General features: G+C 31.5%; 1 protein-coding gene across 2 annotated transcripts; it reads left to right on the top strand.

Moving 5' to 3' along the window:
* The first annotated feature begins 6883 nt into the window (after positions 1 to 6883).
* LOC107896926 (probable transcription factor PosF21) lies at positions 6884 to 11843 on the top strand. Of its 2 annotated transcripts, none has more exons than XM_016822236.2 (5): positions 6884 to 8132; positions 8725 to 8857; positions 9016 to 9100; positions 10647 to 11015; positions 11465 to 11843. In XM_016822236.2, exons 1-4 carry the CDS (start codon positions 7495 to 7497, stop codon positions 10985 to 10987), a joined length of 1197 nt encoding a protein of 398 aa, XP_016677725.1. In that variant the 5' UTR covers positions 6884 to 7494; the 3' UTR covers positions 10988 to 11015; positions 11465 to 11843. The 2 variants fall into 2 exon arrangements, with proteins under 2 accessions (XP_016677725.1, XP_016677724.1); XM_016822235.2 differs by having other exon boundaries at positions 6963 to 8132; positions 11225 to 11843.
* The last annotated feature ends 753 nt before the right edge of the window (positions 11844 to 12596 follow it).

The following is a 12596-nucleotide window of genomic DNA, read 5'->3' as shown; positions in this document are numbered from 1 at the left end:
TATTTAAGACCTCCTCATTAATATTCCAAAACAATTTCATACTAAAAATTTCTAGAATGCAAATTTTGCAACTTATTTGATTTAGTCCCTACTTTCAATTTAAGTACTTTAGGCATAGAATTTCATCACGAAATTTTCACACAATCATGCAATCATATCATATTCATCAAAATAATTATAAAATAATTATTTCTATCTCGGATTTGTGGTCACAAAACCACTATTCCGATTAAGCCCTAATTCAGGATATTACATCCAGAGTCAATCGGACACAAACTCAATCAAAATACTATTAAAATATTCTTTTATATACGAAGTAACAAATATTAATATGATAAAGTTTGCTCAAGTCTTTGTACCATATTATAAAGTTCATTTTAGTCCCTCACTATTAAATATAAAATTAGAATTGTAAATCAGGATTTGTTATGTCAAATCATCAAGAATAAATCAAGAACAAAACTAGATGCGGAAACGTACCTAAATTCATCATTGTCTTGAAATCTACGGATCTTGGAGTTTTAATCTTCCAAATTAGCACACACAAGTAATCTAGAGAAGATGACTCTCCCTTTTCTAAAGATGGGATATTAGAAAAGTTACATTGTGTGTAATTTGGGGACCATAACCCTAATATATATAACTTTGCTACATTAGCCCTAATTTCTAATCAGCCCATCATCAATTAAAAATTAGTTACTAGAGTATCTACACATATTTGACTCATACTTTATTTAATAATTAAAGCTCAATAAACCATAACCAAATTAGATCAATTTTAATTTGGGCTAACCTTTCTGATAGTAAATAATAACATGCAATTACCCTTATTATATATGTGATGTCTATATTTTCCAACAATCTCCCACTTAGACCATATATATACTAATTATTCTATAATTACATGTCATTTTATAACCTTATGAGCTCAAATTTTTACTATCATATTCAAAAGGTATTCCGAACAATCTCATCCATTAATTATGTTAACATAGAACCAATGTGACTTTCATTACATATATCGTATCTAAATCCATCCCTGATCATGTATATTAACACAACCAAATGACATAGATCAATTATGGAAATTACATGCAATATGATCTAAACATGTCTATTTCCAACTAGTCCTCCTTAAACCTTAGTGAGATCAAATCTTACAAAAACCAGAGTGTGAATAAACCAAATAAACTTTATTTCTACAGAAAATAAACTTAATATCTGTAAACTAAAATAACGGAAAATGTGTCTATAACATAAAAGCATTTAAAAGTACAAACTCCCACTAAAACCAAATATCCTTAAATGATATTACACCCATATGAGCAATGTGCTCATGAAAAACCTTGGTGTAGTCCCTTAATAAGCGGATCCACAATTTTGGAGTTTGTTACAATATGCTTTATAGACACCTAACACTCTGAACTTTTACTTTAACACAACCAAGAACTTCAAGTCTATGTGCTTTGACTTTGATATGCTTTTGTTGTTATTGGAATAAATGACTACCAATTATTGTCACAATTTGCACCCTAGTGACAAAATTTTGCATTAATATTCCATCAAAATCAGAGTCTGTATACTTGATGATCTCTAACTTATCATACCTCCGATATGTGAGCATGTAAACTTTTGTTTTCTGAAGATACCTCATAACCCTCTTGCCTGCTAACCAATGGTTCATACCAGGGTTGCTTAAATATCTACCTAACATCCCAACAATGTACGCAATGTTCGGACGCATACATACTGAGCATACAGTAGACTCCCCACTCTTGAGACGTAGGGAATCTTATGCATTTCCTTAATCTCAAAATCATTCTTGGGTTATTGGTCAAGACTTAACTTATTATTGACAAGCAGTATGCCATTAATATATAAAACCAAATATAGAACCTTACTCCCATTGAACTTGTGGTATATACAATTATCGACCAAATTCATCTCTAAACTGAATGAGATAATCATTTGGTAAAATTTGTAATACTATTGATGAGAAGTCTGCTTAAGCCCATAGATGAAGTTCTTTAATTTGCAAATAATTAACTTTGCATCATTAGACACAAGGTTTTCTAGTTGCACCATATAAATGCATGATCAATGTTACCATTAAGAAACCATTAACTTAATGTTCATCTGATGCAACTTAAGGTCAAAATATTCCACTAAAGCCATTATAATCCTTTTTCTAGTGGACCTTTTTTAATGACATTCGTTCTTGAGGTTGTTGAGTTTGTTTTTTTGGAACAATTACCTCATCTTGAATAGAGAGTTGTCCAACATTGTCTTATTGAGGTTCTAGATTCACTTATTGATCAATGGTAGGTATGAGAACTTGAACATAGTCAAAAGTGATAGCATGAACTGAGTTAGAATTTAATTCCTCTTCAAAAGCAATGTCTCTAATTTTATTTCTCCCTCCAAAGTCAAAATCTTCAAAAAATGTTGCATTTCTCATCTAAAAAATATTCCTTATTATGGGATCATTAAAATCATAGCCCCTAGTAGGGGTGAAGCCAGAATAAATATTTAGAGGGGCCGGATAAAATTTTAATTTTTTATAGTTTATATCTTTATAATTTGTAAAGGATTAAATCGAATTTTTATAATTTTAGAGGGGGTCAAAGTGAAATTTTACCTTTACTAATTTAAAATTTTTAAAAAATTTTAAAGGCCAAAAGACCAAATTTACATTTTAGGGGGGCCGGGGCCCATGCCAGCCCCCTGGCTTCGCCCCTGACCCCTAGATCACTCAAAATAACCAATAAAGTAGTTGTTCACTTTTTTGGAGTCAAATTTTTTTTCATGTGCCCTATAAGGCTTGCCTTAAGTGGACATCCCCAAATGTGAAAGTGTTTTAGACTAGGTTTTCGACCTGACCAAAGCTAATAAGGTGTTTTTACAACTGTTTTAATGGGTATTCTATTTAGAATGTAAGTTGTTGTCTTTAGAGGACTGGCCAAATGAGCACTTTCACACTTATCATGTTTCAACATTTCTTTCTTTTATACAAATAAGAAATGAGCTCATTTAGGGTCCATTTCTCCCATTAACAGATGTAATCAATTTTAAATTGGTTAAACTGTGCAAGAAGTGATACCAAAACCATAAGAACAAGCAATTCCTCAAAAAGCTCGATCTTAAATGTTTTAAGTCTTGAGGCAACATGAAACATATCCATAATGTACTCCCCCATGTTTCCTTGACCCTTATACTTCATAGACATCAAAGAATTCAGAAATGATGTCATCTCAACCTTATTATTTTTAGCAAAACTTTTCTCAATTTCATCAAAGAAACACTTGGCTTAAGTAATCTTTTCAGATTCTATGCCCTTAAAGGCTTCTGGAACATTGTGTTTCATTATCATTAGACTCATGCAATTTGAATGATCCCACCTCTCAAAATCCCTATTAACATCAGGGGAGCTTTCAGCAGTGAGAGCTGTAGGTTGTTCTTCTCTTAGTGCAAGGTCTATGTCCATACAACCAAGCATTGTAAATGTCTTTTCCATTCTTTAAAATTAGTCTCACTAAACATGAGTATAAAATTAGTAGATATTGTGGTAGCAAAAGAGAAACTAGTTGAATCCAGAACAAAATAGATAAAAACAAGCTCACATTAATATTTATAAGTAAACAATAAATTCAAAATAATGGCTAATCTTAACTCAAGATGCCAAACAAAACATTAATATCAAGTCTTTGGACAGTAATATTAACAGTAAGCGGTACTCTTGTTGTAGCAATCAAATATTGACAATAAATTATGTCAAACAATGAATTAATCTTTGGACTAACATATTGCTCACATAAAGTACCTTATAATTGTCACACATTTATCACTACAATTTTCGTTGAAATTCTGCTGAGTATTAACTTACCTTTGGGTCATTTAATAAATGCATGAATCACAAAAATATGTAATCATCTTAATATTTTAAATAAACTAATCTACGCAAAAGAGGTCACTTTGGCGGCATTTTGTTTCAACTAATCTATTTAAAATATTAGACATTCTTAATTAAAAATCAAAGCCAAAATATGGATTTATTTGTTTCAAAATATTTTTCTTAATTTCATCTTTCAATTAAATTTAAAGATAATACTGTATATATGTATATATAATCATCCCAAAACAACATATAGTGATGTTCGCAAATATAATAATAACTGAATAAATCAAAATAACCTCACATAAGACTTTAAATTTAAATCAAATAATTTGAATAAAGGAAAATCTCATATCAATATATCGGACACTCCATTAATATTTCATCTTTGGACAAAATATTAACTTGTAAGTGATATCTTGGTGTAGTAATCAAATATTGACAATAAGAACATGTCGAATAATAAATCTTCGTTTGGTCGATTTATTACTTACATGTAAAATCAAATAATCGTTACACGTTTATTACCGCAGTTACACATGTAATATTTTTAGCCTTCCTTTGGGCCGATCAATATTAATGTAGCTTAAGTTACATCCATACAACCTTTTATATTTTAAAACAAAATAGTTTTAATAACAGAGATCATTTTGGCAACTTATTATTTCAATTAAGTTATTTTAATATATATATATATATATATATATATAAACATATCAATATTCAAATTTAAAATTTACCCAACAATCAAAGGTCAAAACTATTTTTTTTATTGCACTACAGTTTCCAAAATAACCTAAAATAAGAATGTCTTATTAATAGTGCAATTAAAAAACCATAAATCTTAATCTTTGACTAATTTTTTTAAAATCATATATGTCAAAACTAAACAGAAATAATGTAATGATTCAAGGTCAAATCATTAGCAAACACATGTATTCATAATTTTGGCATAGACAAAACACCAAAGTGATTCAAGCATATATGTGTATTCAAAATCAAATAGAAAAATTTACCCTGCATATTCCGTGTAAATCCAAAATTATATTTATGATTAAACATAGATTCGCATGAATACTTGGAAAAATATTTTCAAGCTAATAAATCTCAAAAGCAAAATCATAATAATTGACATATCCGATAATTTATACAATAAACCATATCATCATAATTTAACTAAATATTTGAAACAAGAAAATGCCAAAACCTAATATTATAGAACTAAACTTAAAACTAAATTCTTTAAATATATATTATGGTTATCATAAGTTTACATCAAAGCACAAAAAAATAAAAAATGAACATATATCCGTATAAAAAAGAACACCTTTAACGAATGTCCATCAAACCAATTTGACGAAAGTTCGTAACCATAACAATAATTCAAAACTATATTGAATCAAACACGAGTTCAATACAAACACATATATATGTATTTTACCTAAATATAATAATCAAAACCATAAAAACTCGTGACATTGAATACCAAAATTTATAACTACTAAATTAAATTCATTCATTCTTTAACTTTGCCATAAAAAAAGAAGAAGCAAAATTTACTTGACATTTATTCTTTCTTATTTATCTATATATAAAATGTATGGCCTTAAAGAACAAAATTAACACCAAAGCAACACTGTTGAAACATAGATGATTTATTCATAATTTAAATTCAATAACCGGGCTTCAATTCGAATATTAGCAGAATTTAATTGCGCAACAACTTCTACGTTAAGGTGTAAAACATAAGTCTATAAAAATTTACCCTCATTCGAGAATCAAAATAATCTTTTTCAACATATTTTCCTTTTTTTTTAAAAAATTAGACGCATAATTAATTTAAGAAAAATCAATGTATATGGTTTCATAATGAAACGCAAGCATCAACATCGACTTTTAACAAAATTTTAATTTTAAAAATATAAATAAACTATAATTTGATTCACACAACAATTTCCTCAAAAACCAAATTCATAAAAAAAATTAAAACCCTAAAATTTCAACATAAATCCTCATAAACATCATCACTTGGCCAATTTCTATTTCAAACCCTAAAATATTTAATATAAATTTAAAAGATTTAATGTTTATAATCGAAATATTAAATTCATAAAATCTGAAAAACAAATCAATCAAAAAATAATAATTAATTTGTTCTCAATAATTCAACATGACAAGGCTCGGATGTCACTTGTTAGAACTGTAAATAATATCCAATATAAAATTAGAACTGTAAACCAGAATCTGTCATGTCAAATCATCAATAATAAATCAAGAACAAAACTAGATGCAGAAGTGTACCTGAATTCATCGATTTCTTAAAATCTGCGGATCTTGGGATTTTGATATTCCAAATAGATAGTAAATAATAACATGTAATTACCCTTATTATATATGCGAAATCCATATTTTCCAACATAAAATGCAAACATTTTAATCATTGCAGGTTAACATTGTCGTAAATAGAATGTCTTTGCATTAAATCAATTATCAAATTAAATTAAAAAGCTACACAACAACTTCGAAGAATGGGTAGAAGTAAAAAATTGATTTTGCTTTTACCCCAAAATTGTTTTCGATACTATTTATTTTTTTACATAATTGTTGTGTTTAAATTATTCATAATTTGGTTAAGTCACGATATTTCATTAATAGAAAAGTTAAAGGTGTAAGGACTAAAATGTTAACTTTTTAAACATAAAATAAAAAAAATTAAAATGTTTATTTAAATAATAAAAAAACTAAAATCAACTATACAAAAACTTATATTAAAGTTTTACCAAAATTTTAATAAGTATAATAGTTAGGAATGTGACATAAACCTAGTATACGTTATACAGAATTAAATATCATATGCAATACTTGAATTAAAATTTTTGGGGCGTATCTAATCCCAGAAGATCAGGCTCAATTGCTCATATGTACACACTAATCACACCCAAATAAGTCCCATATTTTTATATTTACCCGCGCTTATCTAATTCAACATCCGCACTCGGCAACTTACAGTTTTCCCCAGCATAAACAACACTGTACCTCAGGACACCCTAGTAATTGTCTACTTTGTTCAGGATATTTTCTGTCTGAAATGTACAATACATTCAGACTAATTTCAGCCAGCAACTATTTATAAAAATGGCAGGAAATTTATCAACTAAGAGTCAAGTCTCTCAGATCTCTCATTCTCTAGGAAATGTATTTTCCTTCCCATTCCTTTCCGGCCATGTTATTGATTTCCTTCAATTCGATTCCTTATATGTAAAAAGCTGGTCGTCCATTCCTCCCATTTTCTTTTCCTGTATTTTAACTGATTTCTTCTTTTCCTTCATTTAGTTTGAAGATCTAGAGTTGGATTTCTTTTTTTTCCCTCAAAATATTCCTTTTTCATTTGCTAAACCAATTTCTCAGTCAATTTTTACTTTATTTTTACGTATTTCCTTTCTAATTGCTATTTCCATTTGTTTTTACACTTATTCCCAGCCCCCCCAAGTATTTGATCTTTGTTCTCCTTTGGGTTTTACTTCGGAAAATCTAAAGATTTGACTTGAATTTTAGTTCCTTTTTTTAGGAAAAAAATCTGACAATATTATATTTTTCCTTAAATGGAAAAGGATAAATCCCCTGGCTTACTGCCACCGTCAGGTCGATTTTCGGGTTTTTCATCTTCTGGAATTGCTCCAAACAATTTCAATCCGAAAACCGAAAAGGGTAGTTTCGGTCAAACTTCGGAAAACAATCATTTCAGTCATGATATTAGCAAAATGCCTGATAATCCACCAAAGAAATTAGGCCACCGCCGTGCCCATTCTGAAATACTTACTCTTCCTGATGATATTAGCTTCGACAGTGATACCGGCATCGTCGGGGCGGCCGACGGGCCTTCGTATTCGGACGAAGCAGAGGAGGATTTGTTTTCTATATATCTCGATATGGATAAGTTCAATTCTTCTTCTGCCACCTCCACGTGTCAGGTTGGCGAGTCGTCCGAAGCGGCTGCTCCGGTGGCTGTCCCAGCGAAGTCGGGATTGTCGTCTGGGGAAAATATTAGTAATGGTATTGGGTCTTCAATGAAGCCTAGAGTAAGGCATCAACACAGCCAGTCGATGGATGGCTCGACGAGTATTAAGCCGGAAATGCTTATGTCTGGTTCGGAAGAGGTCTCACCTGCTGATTCTAAGAAAGCTATGTCCGCTGCTAACCTTGCTGAGCTTGCTCTTATTGATCCCAAGCGTGCTAAGAGGTTCTAATTTTTTATTTTTGGTTCATTTCAATTTCTTTGACATGCTAAGTATTTGATTATGAATTAAGTTAAAAAGATTCATGATAAAAGTAGGTTGGGATTTTATTCTTTTCCTGTAGTTTCCTTTTTATGAGTTTGGCTTTTAGATTTTGGATTGTAGGTGTAATCGAACTCTTGACTGGACATAGAGATATGGGTGTGTTGCGTGTTAGTGAACGAATCGAACATCGTGCTCCCCTAGAATGTTATTAATTTTTTAATTAGTCGGGATAAATTCAAGTATTAAGCCTCCTGTTGTAAGTTTGAGACCATTTCCATAAGGATATGATGGCAGAGAGACAATGAAACTATGTTCTAAGTTGAAACTAGCTTAGAACTAGTGCAATTGCCTATGTTTTAGTTGTTTTTTTTTTTTTTGTCTCATGTTTGTGCCTCTTGATAAATTTTCATTCTGTCCCCTTCTTCCCCTCTCACTCAGACAATCTTCCTCTTGCCATTTGATTTCTTCTCTTCCCGAACAGGAACGGATGTTGTTACCCTGATATGTTTTGTCCCTTTGATGCCATGTTTTCTTGTCTTTGGCATGTAATAGGATCTGGGCGAATAGGCAATCCGCTGCTAGGTCAAAGGAAAGGAAGATGAGATATATAGCCGAGCTTGAGCGGAAAGTACAGACACTTCAAACAGAAGCAACATCACTCTCTGCCCAGCTTACTCTAGTACAGGTAGTTTCATTCGCCCAGCACCTTCTATTCTTTTGTTTCCTATACCAGTGTCCAGATTCAAGGGTCTGTTTTCATTTTCTTTTACTTTTATGTTTCTTTTCTTTTATTCTTTAGATCTAATTATTCATTTGACTCTTCTCATGGTAACTTATGAGCAGAGAGACACCAATGGTTTGACAGCTGAAAATAGTGAGTTGAAACTGCGCTTGCAAGCAATGGAACAAAAAGTTCACTTGCAAGACGGTGAGTACCTCCCGAAAACTTTTCGGCTAAACCAATATCCTTGCTTTATTGATCTATGATTATTATTATCATTATTATTAATGGAAAGACATTATGGACTGTATGATATCTATTGCTGGTTTGAAAGATTTTACATGTGATAATTTGGTTGAATGGAGACTGATATAGTAAATTAGATTGAAGCTGCAATGAGTTCGATATGCGTTCTTCACATATACTTACCGTTCTAGACATTTAATAGCAGGGGTGCTGTGTGTATGAAGGCAGGGAGAGAGATCTACACCTTAGTCTTTATTGTCATAAACTTGAGCTGGGGGTGGTCCAAATACTGGTACAATTGGCATCTGGTTCCTGAGATGCTACCCATTGTTTCAATGTGCTGTTATTTTGTCTGAAGGTCATTATACACTGATATGGATCTTATACTTTAGTAAAGAAATAGTACTTCCGGGAACTTCCTACTGCTAATTTATCATCATAAGAGTGCAATATGTTGTTTCTCAGACTTGAAAATGCTCTGGAGGCAACAATTTTACCCCTAGGAGTTACAGCATTTGATCATATGTTAGAAAATGTCCTTTGGTGATAGGATTTCCGATGCTGTTATAAGCGATAATTGAATGCTAGGTTTATATATATATGCTTAACTTGTTGTTTGGAGTTAAGTGTGATTTCCTGTACAACAAAGAGTTGGAACTAATTTGATTGAATTAGCAGTTTATAGTATCTCTTACTTTTTCTTCCTAAAGATAGAAAGGTTCATTACTGTAATAAGTAAATAATTGTTTATTGCCATTGTTCCAACTATATCTTAAATTCCTTTAAGCACTTGTGTTGCTTTTTCCATCAGTTATATAATTGAGAGAAATGGCTAAGATTCGAGATCTTGTAACCATTAGTATGGATGTGAGGTTGTATGGATGTGAGGTCGGTGGTTGTAGTGCAATACTATTTTGTTTTGGTCAGACTAGAAAAGCCTGTATGCAATTGGTTATGGTTGGGAATAGGGTTTGGGGCTTTCGGGATACCGGGGATTGGTGTAAATGCCACAGGAAGATAATAAGATCTAATGCAATTTAGTTGGTTTTTATTACTTTATTAGTGATATTATGCTTGTAGCAGTAAGGAGTTGTCCTTTTAACTTTGGGCTATAGTAAAACGTTCACTAATGAGCTACATGTGGACAGTTTGGAGATTGATTAGATAAGTTATTAACCTGATGATGGAAATTCTTTATCTCATTCCTTGTTTAGTCAAGCTTCAGCTCTTTCATTTCAAGTGTGATAACATATATTGATATTATATTAATCTTGTGCTATACCCTGCCAGAAATGTTGACCTTTTGTGGACTTCTTGTAGATATGAGTTTTACTTACAGTTGAGAGTGTAAAGAGGTTATTAATTAGCTCAATGTTACTTATGGCTCTCAAAGTAGGTTTTCAACTTTTGGCTTGCAAATTAGTTAGGCTGCACCTCAATCATATTTGAGCTTTTTTAATTGTTGCTAATATTTATTATATTTTCTCCCTTTGTTGTTGTTCGATAGCATTAAATGATGCAATGAAAGAGGAAATCTGGCATCTGAAGATGCTGACTGTTCAATCTATGCCGAATGGTGGAGGAATAATGAACTTTGCATCTTTTGGAGCTAGTCAGCAGTACTACCCAAATAACCATGCCAAGCATACTCTTCTGGCAGCACAGCAGTTCCAGCAACTTCAGATTCACTCACAGAAGCATCAGCATCAGCATCAGCATCAGTTTGCACCACATCAACTGCATCATCAACAGGAGCAAACAGGGGAGATGAGAGCTAGAGGTTCAATGCCTTCCCCCAACCAGAAAGATTCTTCATTAGATGTAAACTCAACCACGTCAAAGGATTAAGGACTGAGAGGCCTATAGGACTGCAGAGGTATTTATGGGAGTTTCCCATTGTTTGAAATCTTGGTTACACTCCATTGTTCAATAAGACCCATTCTTTTTCATTTGTTTTTTCACATACCCTTTTTCTTTACTCATTTCTACTCGACATTTATTGAGCTAAGATATAATATCATCCGGTTTAGTTTATGTTTTACGGAGTTGTCCAATTTTGATCCATTCCATTTCTTATATCGCCAGGTTGAACGGCTGAGCTGTTGAGGCCATAGATAGGGATGAGCTTGTCGTATGAGTTTTATGAATGTCACGGAAGTCTGTTTTGTTCATATTAGAGGTCCTTTATGATTGTTTCAGAAATTGGTGTTACAGTGGGGAGCTGCTTTTATTCAGTTGTTTAAAACTGCCTTTGATAAGTAATATATTTTTGGCACTTGTTTTTGTGTTACTACTTCAATGGCATGTTTGTTTTTGATGTCGCAGATAAGGTGTTATCCTTTAAACTCTGGTGTTTGGTACCATAAGCTGCCAGTCGTTCAGTCTATACGTACTAATTGAGGTAAACCTAAATGATACAGGTAATGTATTTTTTTTTTTTGGTTTTTACCGACATGTGTCATTATTGATCGATATTAATTAGTATTGGTGCATATAAATTTGTTTTCTTAAAGAACTTTCAAAATATATATTCATTAAATTAAGTTATTGAACTTAATTAATTATAATTTTCTGTATTTTCAATAACTTTGGATATTTTTTTTGAAAGTATATTTTATTAAAACATTAGGAAACCTTACATGTAATTTCAAAAAGTAGTTGAAAATTGTGGATTGTACTCTGCGGGTAAAGAATTTTTTTATCATTCTTGTTCATTTTGTTGTTTATGTTCCGATATCGTGAAAATTCGAATGTATTTTTTAGAGTACAATGTATCTTACCGTTATACTCAATATTTGTTGGTGTCAATAAAGAATTGAGTAAAAGTGAAATATGCAGTTTAATTCACAATTTGGCACTTGGTTAGTGTCGATGAAGAACGCTTGAATTATAACGTCTCAGTTTTACGTATTATATCAGTAAGCAACTTGTGATAGAAAGTTAGAATTGATATTTTATACGAAAATTAACAAACATTGAAATTTGAAATTAAAAGGCAAACCTCCTTAATATTAGATACAAAGCATATTTCGACCTTTCTTTAGCCAAACATTTGGAGGTTACATCACAGCAATTAAATCAGATTTTCAGTAACATATATGCATAAAGCATACACGAATGGTTGTATACAGAAGTTTAGAAAAAGCATACTAATGGTACGACTGTTGACAGGAGAGAGAAGAGATAATAGAGAGAAAAGACAGATATTTGAGAGAAATCAGAGGAAGAAATCTGGCACAATAGCATTCATTTTTGCATAATTGCCTTTGGTCCTTGTCATCGAATATAAAGGAAAGGAAAATCTAAGGAAATACAACTTTAAAAGTTGGTTAAAACAAATGGTAAATTAAACAGTAATTAATGAAGCTAAGCACCTCGTTTAACTAAACTCTTATACGTATCGTTTCATTCATTTTTTCCTCTGAAACACTTCGTTTTTTCATGGTTTAATTCTAGC

Source organism: Gossypium hirsutum, chromosome A10 (genome assembly GCF_007990345.1).
Source record: "Gossypium hirsutum isolate 1008001.06 chromosome A10, Gossypium_hirsutum_v2.1, whole genome shotgun sequence".
NCBI lineage: Eukaryota > Viridiplantae > Streptophyta > Magnoliopsida > Malvales > Malvaceae > Gossypium > Gossypium hirsutum.
The sequence above is the reverse complement of the archived record's forward strand: the minus strand, read 5'-3'. Positions and strand labels throughout refer to the sequence as shown.

Coding starts and splice junctions, on each gene's coding strand:
- LOC107896926 (XM_016822236.2), top strand. CDS start 7,495: ATGGAAAAGGATAAATCCCCTGGCTTACTGCCACCGTCAGGTCGATTT. Junction 8,858..9,015: donor CCCAGCTTACTCTAGTACAG/GTAGTTTCATTC, acceptor ACTTATGAGCAG/AGAGACACCAATGGTTTGAC. Junction 9,101..10,646: donor AAAAGTTCACTTGCAAGACG/GTGAGTACCTCC, acceptor GTTGTTCGATAG/CATTAAATGATGCAATGAAA.